This window comes from Crocodylus porosus, unplaced genomic scaffold, assembly GCF_001723895.1.
Source record: "Crocodylus porosus isolate Cpor-Errol unplaced genomic scaffold, CroPor_comp1, whole genome shotgun sequence".
Classification (NCBI taxonomy): Eukaryota; Metazoa; Chordata; order Crocodylia; family Crocodylidae; genus Crocodylus; species Crocodylus porosus.
In genome coordinates this window covers 71,002,384-71,026,935 of record NW_017728947.1, presented here as the reverse complement: position 1 = coordinate 71,026,935, position 24,552 = coordinate 71,002,384, and the positions used below count along the sequence as shown (strand labels likewise).

The 24,552-nt window shown below is 39.1% G+C and overlaps 1 protein-coding gene across 1 annotated transcript in view; it reads left to right on the top strand.

Annotated features, from left to right (window-relative positions):
* BAZ1A (bromodomain adjacent to zinc finger domain 1A) overlaps positions 1-24,552 on the top strand; it is a gene marked incomplete at its 5' end in the record, with an annotated part of 99,442 nt that overhangs the window by 32,139 nt on the left and 42,751 nt on the right. The window contains 9 exons of the mRNA XM_019551654.1: positions 4,258-4,401; positions 10,672-10,773; positions 12,020-12,107; positions 14,465-14,599; positions 15,147-15,249; positions 16,929-17,095; positions 17,986-18,081; positions 21,942-22,080; positions 23,015-23,161. Coding sequence (XP_019407199.1) covers positions 4,258-4,401; positions 10,672-10,773; positions 12,020-12,107; positions 14,465-14,599; positions 15,147-15,249; positions 16,929-17,095; positions 17,986-18,081; positions 21,942-22,080; positions 23,015-23,161 — 1,121 coding nt within the window. The remainder of the gene's footprint in view (positions 1-4,257; positions 4,402-10,671; positions 10,774-12,019; positions 12,108-14,464; positions 14,600-15,146; positions 15,250-16,928; positions 17,096-17,985; positions 18,082-21,941; positions 22,081-23,014; positions 23,162-24,552) is intronic.

Genomic DNA, 24,552 nt, shown 5'->3' with positions numbered 1-24,552 from the left:
TAAATTTCTTGTTCAGTTGATGAAGGTAGTACTTAAAAGCTTAAGAACTTAGTGCCTCAAAATTAAATGGCAGAATTTTGAGAGTTATTATTCAGTAAAGTTTTTACTTCAGTATTTAGATGTTTTCTTTTATGTGCCATAGGGTATGAAATAGGGTATCCATATGGCACAAACTTGAGGAATGTGAGAAATATTGAAAGGAAACAACTGCGCTCTCTATAGACAGAGTCTAACCTGCTTAATGTAGAAGAATTTTGCAGCTAATAGACCTAGGTTCAGTGCAGTAAAGTTAAAAGGTGGTTTTTTGTTTGTTTGTTTGTTTTTTAATGTATTTTCAATACCAGAAGGGATCAATATATCATCTAGTCCAGGGGTTTCTAACTCATCTGACCTAGCATGCCCTGTCCAGTGGCACAGGACCGGTCCATTGGCCAGATGAATGACGTCTGGCCCTGTGGGCAAGACTGGGCCCAGAGGCTTCCCCCACTTCCCTGCATGTCAGATCTAGTGCAGGCCCTGCCTTCTCTGGCAGGTATGGAACTATGTTGCATGTGGCACCATGCATGGCTGGTCAAGGACACGTGTCATATATGGAGTCTGCTCCAGCTGACCAGGGGCATGGTGGTAAGAAGCCTGGGTGCTTGACTCCCCCTGCATGAACTAGTTGCTGTGGTGGACTTTTCTCCATGGTGCTGCTAGTGCTCCAGTACTGCTCCTTTCATTCAGGTTTCTGCAACCATACAGGCGAGAGCCCCAGGAAGACCACAGCTTCTTTATGCAGCAGCATCCAAGTGCCCAAGTGAAAACAGCAGCTTTGGAGTTCCAGCAGCTCTGCAGGAAGAGGTCTAGTATTGTGGGTGCTTGGTTGCTGCCGCAGGAATGTCCTTTAATGCAGCCAGGGTCAGGGAAAAGTCTGCAGGCTGTGACACCTAGCTCTGTGGGGTGAATCCAGCCTGTGGACTGTATATTTGACACCCATGATCTAATGCAACCTCTTTTATGTCACATTTCAGCCAGTTTCCAATGTAATGTGTCCAAATAAATTTTATTTATGATATATTTATCCATTATAATAAATGAGTCCAGTAACTTTTATTTCACTAACATGTTCCTTCCAAAAAGGTATCAGGTTTTGACTTGAATAGAATGGAGAGTCTTCAATCTTTCTTGATAAATTGTTCCAGTGATTACTTACTTTTTTATTTAAAAAGTGTGTTAAGGATTCTTGGCACCTGCCTGGATCAAATTTATAAAACATGTAGTTTCTTAAAGCAAAATTTCTTCTCCGAGTGGAGACCAGACAGTCTGCTGAACTTACACACAGATAAAAATAATCTGTTGATTTTTAAAAAAAAGTATTGTGTTGAAATGCTCATTGACTAAATATTCAAGTTTTCTGAAAGCTTGTCCTTTATTTTTTAAATTATTTTAACCTTTATCTCTCTCTTCTTGATGGCACCATTTGTAAAGTTTAGCATAAGTTACTGCATTCAGCCTGTTTTAACTTTAGCCTTTATGTAGTTATTTTAATACACTTGTCAGTTTTAGCATGTATGAGCTCCCTCTGGTGGCTCTTTAAAGATTGAACACCACAGAATGAGGGGCTGTTGTCAACAACTGTGGCCTTAGACACTGATGCTCTTAATACATTTAAAAAACAATTGCAAATACTTGCCAAATGGAACCAGATTTTTTTAGGGAAACTTGTTTAGTGTAATATTTAAGTATACTTAAGTATACTTAAGTATATTTACAATAATAGTGTAAATATTTGGTGCAACTTCTTACAGACTTGTTCATCCAACAGTGTATCTGTGTAGTTCTGTGCTATTAATATGTTCTCTGTAAGACAGAAATATGTGATACGATTCATTGGTTGTCTGACCAGTGAGCATTAAGTATACATTTATATATTGAGAGGGAGGACTGAGGCCACATACAGACATTTTATTTCTACAGGAAGAATTTCTGCTCTCCTGGTAGAAACCATGAGTGTACAGGTATTTCAGCTTTTTTTTTCTCAGAGAAAAAATTGTGGTTCTGGGAGAAAAATAACCTGACTTCAACCAGGAGAATGAATGTTTATACACTTTCCCACAGTTTAACTCCTCCCAGAGGCCAGGAGAAATGGAGCTGCAGGAAAAGGCTTCTGTCCCTTCCAGAGATACAGGGTCACCCTGGTGCAGAGAAGGCATAGGAGCAGCTGCTTTTAGCCTTTCCAATGACAGGGAAGAGAGGGGAGAAGCCAAGCCAATACCAGCAGCTCCCCACTAAGTCCTTGAACACTGGAGGCCCCAGTGTGAGGAATGAGCAAGGGTCTAGGCCCCACTTGGCTCAATCCACTCAGCTCCTGAGTAATAGCGGCTGAGCAGAGGGAGTGGTGTTGCAAGCCTCCTACTTGCTTTTCACTCTGGAGTCTGTGGAGTGAGAAGTGGGAAGGGAGTTTTTCCCTGCTGTTGTACTCTCTCAACCTTTCTGAACTCAGAGCACTCCTCACTGGACTCCAGGCACTCTTCTATAACTTTTTGAAATTGGCATTCAATTCATAAAAGTGATTTACAGTGCTCATCTCCTTGCAGAGGGGCTGGGCAGTGGAGGGTCATGGTTTAGCCAGTCAGGGACAAGACTGAGCTTCCCCTTTTGCTGTTTAACTTATCTGCCTATCTCTGCATGCCTTGTAGCACCTTTCAAATGATATGACATCACCTTGGTTGAGAATCACTGTTTTGAAGTGTTGCTAGACATTTCTTTTACTCCCACAACTGACAGAATATGAGCAGAAATGTAAACTTCCCTCAATTTCTTTGTCAGTGCCTCAGTCTTCAGTTGAAGGGATCTTGGAGATGATCAGTACTTTAGTCTTCATATAGTATGCTAAAAATAGGCACAAGAGTAGTTTTTGTGTCTTGGAAAGTTATTAACTGATTTACTTTGTAAGTCAATCTACAGCTTTTAGGGGGGAAGTGTCTGGCTACTAATGACTTGCATAGTATTTGAAATAGCGGTGAAAGGTTCTGTATCTCGCTGTTGATATCTTAAGCTGTCAAGTCCTTTACTCTGTCTTCTTCTAAAAAATGATCTCTCTTTAAAAACATTACATGGTCTCTGTGTTTTTAGTGAGTTAGTGTTTCAGAGGGTACCATTCTGTAATGGGGGGTATAGTTCTGGCCAAAACCAATGTAGGAATCAGCCTCTCTTAAAATGTATTGATGTGTACCCAGTATTAATCTTTTAAATGAAGTGATCTCTAATTATCCTTCTGGACGTGTTCACATATTCCCACTTCAAGGGGATGATCATGCCTTAAGATTGCAGTTCATAATAATTTGAAAAGAAGGATCTGTTAGTACACTTGTCTTCTTACCTTGCCTCCACATGTGTGTGCACACACACACACACAGACTAAGGACTTGGTTACAATGTTAGACAACATCTGTTGTGTGCAATGAATAATTGTTATGGTGCAGATAGGTTCTGAGAGATTATGCTAAAAATAACTACCTAGAAGTTCCAGGAAAGGATGGAAGTAAGTTGTTAAATATTGTTTATGATATATTTATCCATTATGTTAAATGAGTGTCAATTATGCATTTTTCATAACATAGTTTTTAAAGGAACAATATTAATTAACTAGCATTTATTGTAGCAAAGGAATGGATTTGGTTTTTTGTCAAGTGTGTGCGCACCAGATGGAGCTGTAATGTGTGTCAGGAGATAAAATAGGCCATTATAAAGATTAGATACACATGTTCATTTTAGCCTTGTTTATTTAGGTCATCAACATAGTGGAGGATGATCTTCTAGCATAAATTCTTTGGCATCACAAAATCCTGTGTTTTCTCCTTAGGTTACTGTATAAATTAATGTAAAAGGTTTCTGTAACTATCTGATTTCTAAGTAACAACTAACATGCTTTTAAACAACTGCCATTGATTGCAAACTAACTGTAAGAAGACATCTAAGTAAACAAAGTTGCTTTGCATGTAATAATATGATTTTGCTTACATTCTCATAATTTGCTACCCTGATTGGTCAAGTTGGTGTGTGTGTGTAGGTAAATTTGCACTTTTACACATTTTATTTGTTATATGTAGCATAATAGAATTCATATACTATCTAGTAACTTTTTTCTTTAATTTTTGCAGTAGACAAGATGGTGTTGCATTAAAATTTTACCTTTTAAAATTGGTGAATGAATTCTGACTTTTTTGCATCAGTGGAGTAATTTTATGTTTATAAAATGTTTTTACTTTCCAGATTGCAATGCAAGATTTTGGAAGTCATACCTCCAACACATCACAATGGAATGGCTAATGGCCATATCAACAGCACTGATGGAGACACTATTGTCATCAGCGATAGTGATGATTCAGAAACACACAGCACATCTGTGCAAAATGGGTAAATGATGTTTGTGCTAATGCATTAACATTTTGGATTATATTTTTCAGAATGAGGATAACCTGATTTAGTGTGCTTGTCATGTTTGAAGCAGATCACTTGGTGTGCTCTCAGCATATTCAGCTGGTTGAGCAGTCTGAAATGAACATTCACAGATGCCTTGTGTTGTAAACTTGGCAATTTGAGTGCACTTAGCCAGAGTTTTAGTAAGAAAATAACTCAGGTGTAAGAAACATTCTATTTGAGGTGGCATTGTCTTTAGGATTGTAGTGGCATATAGTTTTCTACTCTGCCTCAGAGCTCTTCCTCTTTTCTGGGGGTTTTTTCAGGCTTGTAAACAAATATTTGCATTGGGGTTTTTTGAGCAAAACTATACCATATATGTAACATTAAAAACATTAATTCAGGTTTATTACACTAATAATACTTTTATATAGAGAATTCACCTTAGTGTAAATAAGGAAAAGATAATACAACGTTGTCTGTTGTTCTATTTATTTTATTATTTTTGTTGAATGAACTTCTCTCTTCCTCATCATCCAGTTTTTCCTAAAAGTTTGATTAAGTGTATCATATCTCCATTGATATAGAAAAGTTTTCAGACTCAGTTGTATGGTTTTGCTATAGGTGCAAGTAGGAAGAGCAAATGGACTGGTACATACAATCTTTTGTTTAAACTCTGTCAGTGGTACAAATAAAATTTGATGATGAGAAATATAGAAGAGGGATGAGAATTTTCCATGTAAAAAAATAAATTCCTTTTGGTACCATTCTGACAGTCTAGGGCATACTGGAGATATTGCAGAATTGGGACTTGGGTTCCACTTCTGCAAACATATCATTAAGGCTAGACACTTGTTCATTTTGGTTTTTGGTCTTTGAGCTTGATTCAGTAGTGCTTTGTTAGTTAGGATCCATTTAAGCAGATCTTCTTACAAGATCAGGACTTGTACTTTTAGGGTTGTATTCTAATCTGAGATGACTATTATAGTATTACTATCCCATTTCCACAATATATTTTTTGACTATGGAAATACAACACGGTGATTTTGATTTCAAAAGAACGTGGAAAGACTACACTGGGCAGATTTTTTTTAACATTGTGGGTTCTTATTTGAAATTATTTGGGTTTATCTTGTGAATCATGTCTATACACTTAACAGTGGTAATATTGCATGGCACACCTGAAAGGATCTCAAGACATCCCATGGTACTGCAGCACCCTGGCTGAGAATCACTGGGCTAAAGTGTGCAAGTTATGAATGTGTAGATTCTCAATGGCAAGTGTGTAAAAGGCAATGTAGATTTGCACTTTCTAGACCGGGTTAGGCACAATACGGCCTGTCAAGTGATTTCTCTCCAGCCCATGATAGGTCCTGCTGCCCCCAGGAGCAGAGGTGCCACCTGGTGTGGCCCTCAGGCACGTTGGGAGCTGTAGTCTGCAGGGTTGGGAAGTGGGGCAGGGGTGGCACAGCAGCTAGATTTGGCTTCCTGGCAGCCCCCGGAGTGGTGGCTTATTCTGCTGTCACACTGCCAGCATCTGCGCTGCCACTGCCAGACCCAGCCCTGCTGCCTGGGCACCCCAGCCTGTCCAGCCTGCACCTACTGCTGGAGCACCAGACAGAGTGGGCGACTTGGTGGGGTCTCCATGGAGGCTGGCTCAGGACCCCCTCAGGCAGGGCACACTCAGCTGAGTGGATGGGATGGGATAGGGCTGCAGGTGGGTGGGCGGAGAGTGGCATCTGGGTGTGGGATGGGTGAGCAGGAATGGGATCATGAGCCAGTGAGGAACCAGGGCCCAGAGCAGAGCTGTGATCTGCTTCCTGCATGTCCCTGTGATGGGCACTGGTCCTGTGGGTAGCACCAGCTAGCTCCTGCCTGCCAAACTAGTGCCTGTTGCAGAGATTTGTGGGGAGTGGATTGTGGTTCTGCCCTGGGCCCCAGCCTTATGCTGCCACCATCCCATGATCAGACCTACTTACACATCCCACTCCTGGATGCCATTTCCCACCTGCCTGTGGCCCCATCCTGTCTGCCTGGCTGAGTGTATCTTGCCTGTAGGGGTCCCAGGCCAGTCTCCATGAAGACCCACCCCACTTCTTCCAGCATCCCTGGTGATAGGTACAGGGCAGATGGGCACAGGGCTGGATAGGATCAGTTGGCATCACCCTGTATCCCTTTTCCCCCCATTTGTACCCAGCAGCGTAAACAGCCATGATCTGGGGCTGGGGCTGCATCCCCACCGCCTTAACCGCTCACCAAAACTCCTTAAGTGGCCTTCCAGCCCAAATTATTGCCTGCCCTTGTTCTGGACTAAATCAGAGATTTATAGCACAAGCTTTTGTAAGCAGTGGACTTTATCAGATGCTATGGAGGGACATCCTGGAAAAATAAAAGGTGTTTGTGATGGGCTTCATGGCTAGATGCATGCATTTCTTCTTGGTAAATTACTGTTATATCTGGGTGGTTTTGTTTGATGTACAGAACATTAAGGTGGTTCCTCAGTTTCTTGGAGAGAGTAAAGCTTGTCAGAAAAGGCTGAATGGTATGTAGAACAGAATAGATGGGTTGCCTGGAATCCCTTTGGTATGATATTCATCTGCTTTCATTTGGCAAGAAAGAAAATCAGCGTACCTGAGCAAGTTTCTTGTATAGTTTGCTTGCAGTCTATTTCATTCAGCTGAGTGGTGGGGTCAGTGAGCATAGGTAGGTAATGAGCCACCTTAGTCTAAACACAGGAAGAAGGAAGGGTAGATTTATACCTTAAAGACTAACTAATATATAACTGAGATATGTATAGCATGAGCTTTCATAAGCAGCAGGCTTACTTCATCAGGTGTGTCCCTTCACAGCATCTAATGAAGAAATAAGCTTACTGCTTACAAAAGCCTGCGCTATGTTTGATTTAGCTAGTCTATTAGGTGCAACACCACCCTGCCTTCTGCCCAATTTCAAACATGTATTGCTTCATTTGAAGCACCTGTGGTTTGAATAAGGAGGTAGTATAAAGCTCTTGTGACAAATTGAGTACTGCTAAGAAAATGGTCTTGGTTTCCTGTCTTTAGTAACATTACATGGATCAGAGTTGTAAGAGAATATGCCTTATCACATGATAGTAGAAGATATCCACTGACTCCTGTTACAGGAAGTGTTACTACTCCTTAAGTGTTATATAAATAAAGGAAGTTAATGGATGCTCTTTTAACTAGAAGCAGTGAGTGGATATGACCGAATGTGAAACACTGAGCTTCTGACCCTGTAACATGGACCAGACTGAGATTAGTTTTTGCTCTCTCCTGTCTGTTAGTCTATCTGCTTATTTTAGAGAGAGCTCATAATACACCTAGAAGTGAGCAGCTCTGGGAATAGAAAAGCTTCACTGCTTTTTTTTAATAGTTATTAGGTGTATTTATGGCATAATTTTAGACCATCTTAAGCATTGTTGTGCAGATCTTCCCTGAATAGATAACTGGGTTGTGCACTAGAAAATAAATTTGTTACCCTGCATAGAGTGAAAGTAAATTTGTCTTTGTGTGAGAGGCTAATTTTAGATGGGATTCATCATCCCACCAACCTGCACAGACCACATGGCTGTAGTGCCACTGTCTGGCAGGGGCTAGACTTTGAGTCTATAGACTGGGTATGGATAAATTGTTGCTGCCCTTTAGGTGTTATCTGCCCAACTGTAGATCTAGTAGCTATTTTATTCTTTGGTGCCCTCTCCATTCTCTAGTTTGACAATTATCCTATTTGGACTCCTGATGGATAGGTGTATCTTAACTTATGAGCTTGTAGAAAGGAATTTTTCTTCCTTTTCTGTTTCAGTATGGGATTATGGTCCCTCACTACCATGATGGAAAACATTAAAAGTTTGTAATTCCTTTTTAGAAAAAACTAATCCAATCCCTGCTTCTCTTTCTTGCTAGACAATATGCAGAGATAGAAGACAATAGGATAGCAGATTAGAGCCCTTGTATGTACAAACCTCTTCTGTTAGTTGTTCCTGTTCCAGGTGCTTTAAAATTCAGGGTAATTACTGCTAATTTATGCAGCCAGGTGCATCTCTTCATCTCCAAATAGGAATTAAAGGAGGTGGGACCATCTCTTTGAGCCAGAAGAAATGTAGGTGAGGGAGAATGTTAGGAGCATTATTGCTTCCTCTCCAAGCTTAGGCTGAGTGTTTATGTATTTTACTGTTTTTCAGTTAGCAGTTATGCTGGACTCTGGGGCAGGGAGGTGAATTTGGTATGTAGTATAGGGTCTTTTACTGATCTGATTATTAAATAGGCAGTCTATGGTAATATATTGCTATAACTGGTAGAATAAATTTATGAGACTAGATTTTATTCCTTGGCCAAAGCAACAAGAGGTTCAGGTTCATTTGATGGTCATCGGTCTCAGTTTTTCTTGCATCTGGTGTTGGTACTGGGAATCTACTAAAAACCCATGATGTGTTTAGAAAATACTTCCATTTTACTACTAGTAATTCTGATTTACCTTGTCTTCCACTTGAATATTGTGTGATGAGAGAACTTTTTTCTTATTATTGCTCATTCACTTATTTATTCATCCATCCTTTCTTGAATAAATGTGTTAATGTACAGGAGGAAACTAAACATTTGGGTTCATATGTAGGAAGTGCTCTAATACAAATCTTCACGTGACCTTAACTATTCTGGGGGGTTTTGTTGTTGTTTTGTTTTGGTTTTTAGACTATGGAAGATTAACAGTGAAAAATTTTGATCCACAGCTGAAAACCTATAAGATGTTACTTTCTCAAAAATGTTCTTCATATGCCTTTCAGTCCCAAATTTAAGAGGCTTGCTTAGCATTAACATGATCAATGAATGTTATGCCATCAAATCAGCAGAAATGTTAAAATTCCTGTTAAATAAGGCTGTACTGAATCCCTAATTAGTCTCTGTGACCTATATATGAGGGAAGATGGCTAGTCAATATATTAACCAGTCTTCTGAGAGAGTGATCTGTATGAATGAGGTAGTTTGACACATCTACCCTTTGATAGATACCTGACTGTATATAATTAAGGATAAGATTTTTGGCACTGTAATAGTAAGTTTGGGGGAGGGAGGGAAGGAAAAGGGAGGCAGGAGTATTCATAGAAAGGTTGCCAAGCAAGTCTGATGCAAGTGTACAGCAGCTAAATGATCCTACTGAGGGTATTTCACTAGTACAGAGTATTGTCTCATGGGACTAGTTGAGAAGGCTAGTGTACCCACTCTTTTTCTAGAAGCTAGCACTCCTGGTTGAACTACATCCCTTTTTCTGTTGTGTGTTTCCACTCTAACTTAGTGTGGTGGCCTACGTTCTGATTAATGGCTTCCTTGCCACTGTGACAAAATCTTAGCTTTAAATATAGTATGCCCAAGACCTTGCATTAGAGTTGTAATCCATAAGTCCAGTGGATACATTGCCCTGAACAAGCTTAATACTTCCTTTTTGGACCATGTGCAGACTGGGTGGTAGTGTTTTTAAGTCAAATAAATAAAACTTTCAAGAAGCTATTTGGACCTTTAGTTTTTATCTAGCAATTTTAAAGAATTCCTCATGAGAATTTTTTTAAGGTCATGAAGAAAGCTGTTTTGGTACAGCTTAATCCTGCTATTTAGTCTCCCAGACCCACATTTGAGAAATGGTGTTTTTTTTGTTTTTTTTTAATCTTGGTTACAAAAACTCACATACTTGCCATCAGGAAAACATTCAGTCTCTGCTGTGCTCCTCTAATTTGTAGTAAATTAAATGGTTTTGTTTTGTTTTTTTAGTTCACTCTGTATTTTTGTCAATTGCTTCCTTTTCCTCCCTTCTCCCCCCTGCACCCCACCCCCCAAAAAGAAAAATGAATGTATTGACATGCAAACTCTTCCTTTAAGCATATTGACAGCTACAGTGTTGTATTTAAATTATTACAGTAGTATAGTGATTTGCTTCATGGCTGGAAGTAATGATAACTCCCATGCATTTTGGAGTATAAACTTCAAAACTAATTGTATTTATTAAATCGGCTTATCCTGTTGTTGTTTAAGATTTAGTATGGAGTAAGGTGTATGTGTGTGTGTACACGACTTAAAATGTTTGTTTTAATGCTCTTACTGAGTCAAGTTCTCATTCCATTAGAAATTGTGAGCATTTTTACATGCAAAGCACAATAAGCTCCTGGAAATACATAAGCATTTTAAAGTTTTTGATTTAAAATCTCTATTAAAGAATTTATTTGTGTCTCTGACTTCAATTTTTTTACTTTATTTTTAGGAAGAAAAAAGCCATAATTGATCCCTCCTTATTCAAGTACAAAGTCCAGCCTATTAAAAAAGAGCTATATGAATCTGTAATTGTAAAAGCATCTCAGTTAAGGTAAAAATTACTTGCCTTATTTTTTTGATAGATGAATCATGTAGGTTACCTGATGCACTTATAATTTTGATCAGGACCCGACTAATAATACTTAGTTGAAAGTCTCTAGTGAAAAATACTGAAACAAATGATTGTCTATTTGTATAATGTATTGTGGTGTTTGTGTTTATTCAACAGTTCCCTTTTTTTTTTAAATAAAGTCCTGCAATCGTGTTCAACTGATTTACAGATGGCAACATATATTTTTACTCCTTTTAAAATGGAGAATTCATGTACATAAAACTACATAATTTAAATGACAGTGAGTTTAAACAAAACCTTTTTTGAGTTAATAGTTTGAGGAAATCGCCCTCAAATGGTTCCAGTAACATTTGAAGTATTACAAATAACTTGGTTCCAGTTTTTCTTTCTATATCATAATTTGTTTTTAATAATATTAGAAATATTTCTTTGTGTAGTAAGAACATCTCTACACAGGATTGGGGGATGGAAGAATGTTGAGGTTAAAATATTGTTTCTTAAGCTGTCTCAGTTCAACTGCCAGCTGTTTTGGAGACCGCTTTTATGCAACTTTGGCCAAGTCACTTTGGTCCTGATTGAACAATCCAAACTTGTTCAACGAAGCATTTAAGCATGTGCTTACTTTCAAACATTCTTTTAAATATTGTTTTGCTGAAATGGGGCATTTGTAAAATCAGAAATACTGTTTATCTTATTGCATGCTATTTAGTTAGTTTTTCAGTGTTGGTACTGTCCCTCCTGTTATGTATGTTCACATACCCTGTCAGGCAGTGAGGTTGCAATCTTTGGTTGGACCTTTTCTGCCACTCCTTAATATGTATTAACAAAAATAATAAGGGGTGTGTTTAACTTGTTTGAGGGGTCATGTAGAAACAATAGGCTATGGAGGATTTTTCATGGTTTTGTGCATGTGCACCCACACACATGCACACGTGATATGTTGTTCTTCTATGGTTTTAAAACAAAGTCAGATTCCCTATTGTGGAGAACTTAAGTGGCTGTTTCTTACCTTATATCTGAAGCAATATTTATTCTCATTAGAATTTCTGAGAGCAATATTTAGCTACAATAATACTAAATTACAATCTGACTGAGGGAAGGAAATAAAATGAGTTTTCCAATGGGCAAAGTTTCTGTCTCCTCATTTGAAGTACAATCTCAAAATGTGCAGTAATAAGAGAATGTAGATCAAACATCATTGGTAACGTATTTTTTCCTATTACAGCAGGAGAAAACATTTATTTTCTCGTGATAGACTTAAACTTTTTTTGAAACAACACTGTGAACAACATGATGGAGTCATTAAAACTAAGGTAAATAAGAGGGTGAAATTGTTCTGTGGGATGGGAAGAGAAAGAGAGAACACTGATCTAGAAATATTAATTTAATGTTTGTACTTTCTCTCTTCAAGTTACCTATTTAAATAGCTGTTTTCTGGGCTAGAGTAAATTCCACTTCTCATGGCTACTAAACTTAATTGTAAGTAGGTATTTGACTCTCTTAAACAAATGGACTGGACTCTAGTATGGATTTATATAAAGCATTAAGTTAAAATTGCACTGTTGTCTCTTATTCCAAATGGCACCTGTTATAGAAACTCTTCTCGCCAATAACTAACTTTTTCCCCCCTTTTTTCACTCAAAATTTAAATAAGGTTTTACTAGATGTCCTTTTTGAAATACAGTACAGATAGCGTGTTTAAGCAAGAAAAGGAATTCTAGTATGTTATCTTCCCTTTCTCACCAATAGCATACAAGTGATGTGTTCTTTAAATCATACAAAATATAGCTAGTCAGTCATGTCATAACAAGCTAGTGTCTCTTTACTGTAAAATTATCCTTCTAGGCCAGGGGTTTTCAACCTTTTTTTTTTTTTTTTTGAGGCGGTGACCCCCTTCCAGATGTGGAGCAGGGGGGTTGCCCCAGCAGCCCTTGCTGAGCAGGGGGGTGGTCCTCCAGCAGCTGGATGCTTGGCAGCAACAGCACGCTGCATACCCCCTGGGGCCTTCCCAAGTACCCCCAGGGGTACATGTTTCCCTGGTTGACATCCCCTGTTCTAGACAAATGATTACATTTACAGCATTTGTGTCCTGTTCTGCAGCAGGAGATGTATACTGGAATCCATTTTGACTCAAGTGGGCTTTGAATCAATCCTAAAATGACAAGAATCCTAACTGGCAAAACTCAGAATGCTAAAGGCTGTGGTAAAATTTCATGGTCAGTTCCTCTACAGGCAAACCCCACTTAGCACTGTTAATTGGCTCTTGAAAAAATGAGCCCTTAGTGAAACCACATTTTAAGTAAAACCCGTTTTCTCGTAGGGTTTAATATAAATAAATATAATTGGTTCCTGCACTTCTTCTGCTGGCCCTGGCCCTGGCCCTGCTGGAGCCTCTGCGGTGCCTTGCCTGGAGTGTCAGGGAAGGCATCGGCTCCTCCTGGCCTTATTGTTCTGCCATTGTGATGGCCTTTGGCCCACACCTGCTGGCTACCAGCACACCTGTGCATGGCCTCAGCCACCCTGCCTGTGGGGTCTGAGTCGGGGACCTGCCCACCTAGGGATTAATGGTGAGAAGTGGGGCTCCAGTGGGTAAGTGCATGACCAAAGCAGCACGGATCACAGGCTGCAGTCTGGGGACGGTGGGGCTCTGTGGGCTTGGCTCCACTGTGGGCTGGGGTGGGAAACACTGAGCACGTGTCTTTGAGCACTGGCTCGCCCGGGCCCCATGCTCCTGCTGGCCCTGGCCCCGGGCACCAGCCCGGGCCCTGTGCTCATGCCTGCCACCACTGCTGCTTCTCCCTGCCCACGGGCTGCTCCAGCACCACGTGCTGGAGTGGACCCTCTGCTCCTGCCACCCCAACCTGGGCCCCACCACCTGCCACTCACCACTTCACTGGATGTAGCTACCACTGCTGTTGCCACCACTGTTTCTCCCTACCTGCCACGCTGAGTGTTATAACGAAACCACTGAGTACTAAGTGAAACCAGGTAGGTATTTTTAATGAGCGCTATAGCAAAACTGCGTTAAGCAGGGGTTGCCTGTACTGAATCTCTAGATTTTTGCAGAATATGGTGGTGGATGCCTAGGTCAGATTTAAATAATCTTAATAACCTCAAGCTACTGTGCTGTCTGAGGACTAGTGAGATTCTTGGGCTAAGTTATGGCAATTTCTCTGGGCTGCCTATTGTCTTGTCTTGTAGCACCGCCTGGGGTCTTTGTATTGCAAGCACCTTTTTCCTGCCCCCTTCCCAGCACCATTTTTAAGGGAAACTTTACATGGCATACAGACACCAAAATGGGAGCAAGATTCTCATCCTTGAATTTTAGTGTTGACAAATATGTAAGAACTACCTTTCAATAAATAATGTGTTTTAAAATGACTTTAACTGAAGTTTGCACACATGTTCTTTTTGAGGCCAAATTCTTTGCTCAGGCACAAATATTCCGTTACCACTACTATTCAGCAGGAACTGGTGAGATGTTTGAGATCTGTCATTTATCAATCGCCTCTTACTAGATTATTTCTGTATTTTTAGAATACAATTTACCCTCACTAACAGATTTATAGGTAGCTTCATTGTTTTCCTGAATTCTTCATTTAACTGTGAGTTTGTGCATGAAGAACTATTAACTTAACAGCTAATATCTGTTTTCAACTTTCCTGCTAAGGCGACATCAGTTGCAAAATACAAGATAGCAGAACAAACTTTCTCCTACTTTTTTCCTGATGACCCACCCACATTTATCTTCAGTCCTGCAACTAAGCGACGAGGGAGACCTCCAAAGAGGCTATCTATAAGTCATGTAAGTAATACCAAAACTGACTTTACATTGAGATTATTTTCCTTATTTCAGATTAAATTATTGAATAATATTTAATTATTATTAAGCTGCAATATGTTAAGGCGTCTCATTTTCCTCAGTAAACATGGGGATATGAGGAGGAAAGTAGGAACACTTGAAATGGAATCTTTTTTTTTCTTTTTCCTTCCAGTTGATGGAAATTAAAATAAAGATAAATGTCTGGATTTTTGGGGTGGTTCTGCCAGCCACAGAAATAACTTTACATTTTGTCTCCTTTTCGGCAACAACAGATGGAAATCGATATGCACCTGTTTATATGAACCACATCCTATTACTTAAATTTAAGTAATTTTAACTGTAAAAAAAACAAAAACCTGTTTCAGTTCTCCCATTATTAGACAAATACCTAAGCCACAGCAGTAGCTTTAATATGAAGCAAAGCTACAGTGTATTCTTGATTTTGTTCAACTCTTTCAAAATTTGTGATAAATTGAAATTTATTTTCCTGTTAGAGATGCTATGATTCTTTTTCTGTCCCCCACTGCAGGAAGACAGGGTGGCTGATAAACCAAATACCCAAGGAAATAGAAACAAACTAGCAAAAGAAAGGGCCCGCCTTCAGAAACAAAAAGAAGAAATGCAGGCCATGGGTAAGTTAACCCCTTCTTTGATTGTTAGAGCCAGTTCCTGCAGGCTCAAAAGCTCACTGTATTAATGATATTTTGGGGCTCTATCAGATAGGACTTAAACCAAAATAATTTGCTTGAAACAAAATAAGAGCTTTTTACATTGGTTTGACAAAAATGGCTTAAATATTATTTTGATTAAATCGGTGCCCCTTTTCTTTTAAAGGTAAGGGCTGATTTATTATTCTGCAGCCCTTCTCAGGCAAACCAATTCCTCCTTTTTTGAAGAAGAGCCTTAACTGAGTAAGGACTGCAGACTTGGGGGCTGGCATTTGTATAGAAACTCTGGCATTTCCATTTTTATGTGAGGCTTTTCTTTTATCTTCTGAGAAGACTAGCACTTGGGGAAAGGAAGGGGCTCACTTGGGCAAAGAGGTTGATATGGAAGCCACTTACCCCTATGTGCTGAAAGTGACAAAGGAGGGAAGAGGACACTTAGGTGCTTGAATCCTGTAAGAATCCAAGTATGAGATTTGATCTAGTTCTTCACATTAGCACAAGATGTTTTACCTGAACTTTCATTTGATGGGATGATCAAGGATACCAAATGCCCCCTTTGTACAGCTCCAAACTGAATTGCTTCTAGAAGTGAGGTGGCATGCGTTTATTGTAAAGACTATGCGTGTTGTCAGCCCTACAAGTTTTATGCTGCCTGGCTAGAATGCGCATTAACAGCCTACAAGCCAAATCCAGTCTGGGAAGAGGTTAAATCCAGTCTGCAAAAGTGTGAAGTGGTCTGGGATGACATGGGGGGGGGGTGGAAATCCATGGCATGCAGCTGCTCTGTTGCTCATTTCCTTTGGTGCTCTCACAGTCGGTGCTTACCTTTACTGTGGAATTTGCCACTCTGTTGCTGTTGGGGATAGGGATTGCTGGTGAGGGTAAGCAGAGGCAGCTTGGGTACTCTTGGGGGAGGGATGGAGACTTGTGGCCTGTGGCATAGGCTAGGTTGCAGGTAGTACTTGATCTAAAGAGCTGCTGCTATGAAGTCTTATTAATTTTATAGTTCAAACATGACAGCTAAACTAAACTGCATCGGAAATTAAACCTAGGGATGTAAACAGTATTGTCGTGACTTCCAAATGGAAACCAGGTGGCAGACTCCATTCTAGAAACCTGCTAACTTTTAAAAAATCTTACAAGTCAGTATTTCAGTTTTCTCAGGCCCCTATTTCTAATTGGAAACAATTTCATTTTGTTCCTTACTCTCAACTTCTAAGGCAACAGTTGTTACTTAAACTAAATTAACAGCTCTATTGATTGTGCAGCTTTAATGTGACATTTCCATTCCTCAACTGTGTGTTGGTTATACAGTTATAAAATGTTGTTGTTAGTTATTCAAGTTATTTCTTAACTTTTTCAACTTTAAGTTTTTATATGCTAGGGGAAATGTACAAGATTTCCATCTCCTTAAAATCATTCTGTGGACTGTGTATAATGGTATTGCAAATTCAAGTGTTTTTTGGATTCTGATCTTCAAATATTGCTGGAGAGAGCAGAATTGGGATTTTTGGTTGGCATAGAAACAATTCAGTGTTCATAACAGTATCTTTTGACATGGTAACTATTTATCAATCTGTCTGTTTTAAAGTGTTTCACATAATTTTAATTTGCAACATGGTAAAAGTCCTCTTTCTGTTCAGCTTTTGAAAAAGCTAAATTAAAGAGAGAAAAGGCAAATGCCATAGAAGCAAAGAAGAGAGAAAGAGAAGATAAAGAGAAAAAGAGAGAAGAGCTAAAAAAGATTGTGGAAGAAGAAAGGATGAAGAAAAAAGAGGAGAAAGAGAGACTCAAGATTGAAAAGGAAAAAGTAATGTGACTTCCATATATGCATATTTATAAAATACTGAAAAATATAATGGTATTCAGGTTTTGGTTGGCTTATTTGCTTTTTTAGTTAGTGTTCCTTAATTTGCACCTTGCATATAAAGTCCTTTGCTCTTCATAATAACCTACATGTGCCATTCAGATTACTGGACTATATAGCCTTTCCCACAGATTAATGGAAGCAATTAAAGGTGCCATCTGATTGTTTTGTTTTCTGTTTCAGCATTAGTGATATATTGGGCGATTAAATTTTTGGCAGATGCTGAATTTTTTTTTATGGTAGTCTGACACATTCAGGAACATGTTATTGGCTATCTTATTGTCTCCTACTTGAAATAAATTTTGAACTTGAAAAATTCTTTACCTTGCCTTACATCTTGCTGTAACCACATCTAAATATAGCAAGTGTGGCTGGTATCTTTATCTGCTGAATTGTTTTGCCTCAAGGCAAACATCTGAATTGGCCAAGAATTACTTTCCTGATGTTTGAGTGGTTCAAACCTCTTCTTTACCAACAGATTTTAATTGGAAAGTATCCCTTTGACTAATCTATAAATGCATGTTTTCTATCTGTTGGAAAACAAGAAAAACTACTGATCAATTAGGTATTCCAATTTTTACCTCTCTATCATGACTGCTTTTGCAAAATTCCCATTTTGATGATCCTTGGGCTTGTTATTGGGCTGGTTCTGCAATTTATTTTTACTTTAAGCATCTTTGTGTACAAAATAAAAACAGGTTTTTATTGTGTACTGAACATAATTGTCTATTGTTCACCAAATAATTGAATAGAATTGCAGGGCTTTAGTAGCAGAGCCTGGTAATAAAATGCAACCAATTGTATGGCTAATTCTGAAAAGTGTTTTATTTCAGGAAAGAGAGAAATTACGTGAAGAAAAACGAAAATATGTGGAATACCTAAAGCTGTGGAGTAAGCCTAGAGAAGATATGGAATGTGATGATCTTAAGGTATAAGTGCTACATGAACTTGCAATAGCATATAACTACACTTTACAAGTTCCTTTGTGCTAGGGGTTAACCTATGGCTTGTGGGCTGGAAGAGATGTTAGTTGGACAGGTTGCAAGCAGTAGCCCACCATCAGACTGAGCTGTGTTTTAGAAATGGTGCACTAAATTTTAAGGTTGCTGACCTCTGCCTTGCACAGCTCTGCTAATGCACCCAAACCAGACCTGAAACACCTTTTGCTATTGAAGTGTCAGCTTTATTGAGGAACGCAAAACTCTAGAATTCTTAATTCAGAGATGATACCTTTTTATTAGACCAACTAAGAGGTTACCAAAAAAAGATTTTTTTTGCAAGCTTTCGGGCCCATGCGCCCTTCCTTAGGCTCAGGGAAAATTTAAAGATGGTAAAAGGTGCCCACAGGTAGACAATAAACTTCATTTTTCTACAGAGGAAGCTGAAGGTGGAAGTTTGTTCCTCTGGGTCCATGAGAGGTGTCTTTTGAGGTACTCTCTGATGTGCAGACAAGGCAGGATTCCTTCCCTGGTGGTGTCAGATGGCAGAAAGGCAGGGAGGTATAGAAATCCTTCTTGTTATACAGCCTAGAGCTTTATTGCTGAATGTTGAACTGTTTCATCCAGTGGTGCCAAACCTTTTGGCCCTGTGAGCAGGTTGACTAATGTGGTGTTCTGCAGGCCAGATCCATTTCATGGTCCCAAACCAGTGTGTCTAGCCAGGTCCTGATCTGGCATGCCCGGCTGGCCCAGTGTATGGCCTCAGCCCCAGCCCCAGGCCTGATCAAGTGTATGTGGCCTGGGCCATACACACAGCACATGTAGCCTACAGGGCTTAGAAATTTGCCAGCAGGAGAGTACACGGATAACATGGATCCACAGGCTTTATCTGGCCTGCAGGCTGGAGACTCAATCCACTGGTTTAGTGGCTTTCTATAATGTGAATTAGATGCAGGTTAGCTGATTTGAATGATTTCTACTTAAGACCTCAGAAAAGATTTGAATCCAGGACTTCCAGTGTAGAATTTACTAGAATACCTCTCCTGGACACTGCTGGTTTTCATTTTGGTTCATTTCGTTTTCAGTTTGGGCACATTAGTCTAGTACTACTTGCCACTTCTAAGAATTATTAATTTAACTTTCTTGGGAAGGTGAACTTGCCTGTTTTCAAGTTACTGCAGAGTTGTCTATGCCCAATTTTATGTGCAATCTTGATGCTGTGGTGAGGACTACTCTTGTTTTCCTTTTTTGTAGTCTTTGCTTTCTCTTCACAGTTGTGGTTTTTTTGTTTTGTTTTTGTTTTTGTTTTGTTTTTTATAAAAGAAAAGTCATCTTCAGTTTGGAATCATTTGCGACTTAACAAAGTGTATAAACCAGATGGGCTGACAAGCTTAATAAGGATCTAGTTGTCCAGGTGGTTCAGCTTTTGGGGCATCTGGAATGCTTGTCTACTTTGTGGGGGGGATTTTTCAGAATACTAAATTTACGCACCTTTTCACAAATGTTAATATAACAGGAAGCCTTCTAGATAAAGGATTAATTTGTTTTCAGAAGACTAGATTGTTTGTATACAGTCCAGTAAGAGGCCTTTATTAAACAACCTAGCAAACACAGAAGATTGGCACTTCTTAAGGGTCCTGAATGAATGAACACACATGAAGCTAATGTGCATTGCAGTGTTCCAATAAACATTTTAACTAAAGATGTTTCTGGTTATTTGCATATTTAAGGTTCTGAGTCATCCTGTCAAGAGAGAATATTTTCCACCAAAGTGCAGGAGGTTCAATTTATTGACGGGGTTGGTTAAATGAATTTAAAAAGAAGCCATTTTGTCTAGTACTTTTTAATTGTTTCAACTACTGCCGTTTTAAAGGACTTTTAACATTTTATTTGAAATTATGACAAACCTATATTTTTGCTTGTGTGCAGCATTTTAATATTTAACTGAAGAAAGTTTGCATGCCAGTTTTCTGCATTACTACTTAAATTTTAATTGTCATCAAGAACATCTTATGGCCATGGTGCCAAAAAAAATGTAGTAAATAAAAGATGGATCATTCACATTTCTTGTGTTAACCTGAAAAGATGAAAAATAGCAACATACCCAGTTTCTTAAATATGCATATAATGGATCCTCTTCATAAGCAAAAATGTGCTGAACTTCATTGCTGGTTAGTCATCACTAAGCTATATTTCTTGCGAGTCAACTTTTAGTTTTAAGAAAATAACTAAAACTCAGTTCTTTTAAATAAGGGATTCTTGCTTGTTGGTTTATTTCTGTGTGTGTGTTTGGCTTTTTTTAATCGGCTCTCCCTAGTTGAGTGCAACCATCCCATTTCTCTTAACCTTTTAAGTCTAATTGTATTTCTTTTGAAGGCAACAAAGAACACCGCATATTCTTTGTAATGCTCCTTCAGACGTGTTTAAATTAGTACCAGTGGTTTTGGACAGTGTATAAAACCTAATGAAGAGAGAATAGGGTCCACTTGAATTTTAAGACAGTCTTGCGGATGCCTGACATCTTGCTAGTCTCCAAATGGTGAATTGTACTTGAATACATTATCATGCTTAGTTATGATCAGGAGGGGCTGAATGAAGAGAAGAGTAGTCAGGAGCACAGACATGCCGAGATGAGTTCTTTTATGCTTTCTGCTCTGTCTAAGACAAAGATCAGTGAGGGAAAGATGAACTCCAGATAAATTTTCATATGGAGACACTATTCTAGGTACAAGTTGGCTTATAGCTGAAAAAAAAGTTGCCATCTAGTTCACTATTTGAGCTTTAGCTTATTGACCTGTTGTTTTTCTTTCTGCCTGTAGAAGCCATAAAGGTATACTTGGAAACTTGTTTATAGGTTGGGTCTCAGGCATGCTGGATTACTGCATGCTTTCTTTAGTGTTATCTCTGAAATGCTGTCTGTTCTCTTATAGAATCAGAGAAAAGTAGGGCTGGATTGGACCTCAGAAAGCCATCTAATTCAACCCCCAGTTCACGGCAGGATCATTCCTGTCTAAATTACCCTACATAAGTGTTTATTTAACCTGCTGTTAAGCACTTACTAGGGTAAGAAGTTCTACAACCTCTGTAGAGGGCCTGTTCCAGTGCTTAACCATTCTCATAGTGAGAAATTTCTACCTAATTTTCAACCTAAATGGATATGGTTCTCCAAAAACATAGCTAGATGCACAGATTGCAGATATTCACAAATGTCTCCACCTGAAGTCCAAGTCAAAGGTCCCAAGTTATTGTTGAATCCTATCAGCCATGAATGATTGGTTATAACTAGCCTTGATAAGCTGATCTAAAATGCCTTCAGCCATATTTCCTTCTTGGAAAAGCCCTAGGCCCATATGCATTCATTAGATCTTCCCTACGATACTTCTCTAGAATTATCAGGTTTTTTAACTGTTGTTGAGCACCTTTTTGAAAAATATATACATTCTTGCTGGTCTGGAAAATCCTATACACACACCTTTTTTGTTGCGGAAAAAGTGTTTGAGGGGAAGTAACTTGGCAAGTGGCATTCTTGGGATAAGTATTCTCTTATTCCGAATCAGTTGTGAATCTGAGTTAAAGTATGCCCTGATATGTTGGGTATGCTAAATTACATCCTTAAGGGATTTACTTCTCTCTGCTGGTATGAGTTAGAATTGTTTGTAAAGCTATAATGTAAATCAGCTATGGCTCTTGCAGCACTATTAGGTCTTTTTAAAAATAGCTCTGTGAGGCTATATAAAAGGCTTACTGATGTCAATTTTATGTCACTCAGAAAGATGGTGAGAATCTCTGTGTTGGCACCTATGTATTCTGCCAAAATTGAATAAAATACTGAGGAGTTGTTCTTGTTGCAGGAACTTCCAGTTCCAACTCCTGTGAAGACGAGATTGCCTCAAGAGATCTTTGGTGATGCTCTGATGGTCTTAGAATTTCTTCATGCATTTGGAGAACTCTTTGATCTTCAAGATGAGTTTCCTGAAGGAGTCACCCTAGGCAAGTTATCACTTGGCAATATGCTTTAATTTATATAGTTTCATATGACTCAAATGCATTTATAAAAGTTTCAAAATTCTCAGCCTATTTCACAGTGACTGATAGTGTTGATTTTTGGCTTCCTGACATCTTCTGTTGGTAGTGCTGATATTTCTAAATGAGTTCAATATGTGGTCTTGTAAATGTTGCTGGAGACCATTTTTTTTTTTTCTTTTCCTTTTCCTTTTTTATATCAGTATTTGATATTTTACTGCAGTGTCAACAAACTGCAGGTCCACTGTGGAGCCACTAGATCCAGCTGGCAGAGCTGTAGAGGGTTTGCCTATGCCCACACTAGGGCTGAGCAACAAGGAGCTGTATGCTGGGTCTGGGTAGCTTTCAGCTATGCATATATGTACCACCGTCACTTCGCTCCAGGTGCAACATGGGTACAGCTTCCAGCGGGGGAGGAAATATGATGGGGCCAGTTTCACCTGTGGCTATGCTGCAGGCAGGAGTGCAGGAGGGAAATGAGGAGAAGCAGCAGCAAAACAGATGCTGTTTTGCAGCTGTCCAGCCCCTGTTTAGCTCCCCATTAACTGAAAGCTGCAGCTGTACTGTAGCCAGAGAGCTGGGGGTTAATAAGTGGCAGCAGCACAGGTGCAGGGGAAGAAGCTCTTGCTGTCCCCATACCCCTGACATTCCCCAAAGCTACCTGGCCTGAGTTGGACATGAGCTGGGTTGTTCTGGTCTGTGGCTTATTAAAAATTGGTGGCCACTGGTTTAGCAAGTGGGCATTGGTCAGTGTTTCCTTTTCAGAAATGCTCATGAAAATGTTTTGCCTCAACATGGTAATATGTTATTGGATAATTTGCCATGCTTTGGGGGGGGAAAAAATCTATTTTTGATTCTTTGCTACTTATTTGCTCTTACAGTACTTGTATTTTATTCACAGAACTTTTAGAGGAAGCTCTTGTAGGAAATGACAGTGAAGGCCCACTATGTGAATTGCTGTTTTTTTTCCTGACTGCCATATTTCAGGCAATGGCTGAAGAGGAGGAGGAAGTGGCCAAAGATCAAATAGCTGATGCTGAGACCAAAGGTCAGATTTTGAATTTAATATTAAAAAACCGAAATATGAGCTTAAAAGCATACTGCATGATTTGCCATATTTTTAACAAAAAAAAAAATTACCTTGTTTTATTATGTGGTGTTTCCTTGTTTAAGCTTGGTTATAGCTACAAACATTGTTTCTTTTACAAAGCAAGTATTTGTCACATCATACCCAGTAAAGCACACTCAGCATTTAATACTAGTCTATTTGGAGGGTTCTTCACGCTTCTACTCCCTACTCCCCCCTCATCCTGTAGTTTCACTTCTTCAGTACTAAATACTTCTCCTGACCCTTCACACAGACCTCTTCTGTAGGTTCAAAGGATTCCTGAAGTCCAATTGTTACCACAGTCATAATTTAAAACTCTGAATTTACTCTTTGCATGGTTACTATGTCTTCCATTAACATTCCTACATACCATGCGGCTACCAGCTTGTATACTAAGAACATTTTATAGGTTGAAGTGGCTGCTTTGCCTCTAGGCCAGGGGTTTCCAAACTGATAAGTGTACCCCTGGTACGCAGGACGTCTCTGGGGGATATGTAGAAGAAATTGTATAATGGTGGATTTAATTTTCATTATAATTAGCATTTAAAGGGTTAAAATGTAAAATGTATGCTGGTAGGGGGGTATGAGGGCAGCTGATAAATCTGGAAGGGGTATATGATAACAAAAAGTTTGGGAACCTCTGCTCTAGGCTTAGCATGTAGACTAGAGCTGGGCATATATTGAGAAGTATACAGTATCAACTAACGGCTTGTCAAAAGTTATACCTTGCTCTTTTGTGTATGCATAAATGCTTGACAGTCTCAGATGTCTTCACTGTTTTTAATAGACAATTTTGGTTTTTGGAGTTCTCCTGTATTGGCACAGTGCGGTGGCTGAGCTATGAGGACTGTGCTTTCCCCACAGAGCTCTTGCTGAAGCCACAAGGAGGGCTTGCAAAATCTGGCCTTGCATAAGGAGTTAAAGTTTAACCAGTAAACATTTTTTTTTTTACTGAAAACTTGAAATTGATATTAAGTTTTTTTTAATAGAGAAGAACAGTTGGGCACACAATGATTGTCTTTTTGAGGTTCAGCCTTTTTTTAATTAACAGCAAATTTAAATTTTAAGTCTTTAGTCCTCAAGAAATTGGTGATTTTTTTGGAGAGTATTTCAGGACAGTAACTGTAGACTTGATAGTCTCCTTTCAATTGATGGTTTATGGGCTGGGGACAGAAGTTGCACATAAACCAGTTTAAGTGATCAGAAACTGGCTTAAACCTGTAGCAGAACAGAAGCTCAGTGCATGTAAACCAATTTCAAAATAGCTGAAACTGGTTTAAGATAAACCTGGTTGAATGTAGCATCAGACTTAACTGATTTGGGTCAAACCA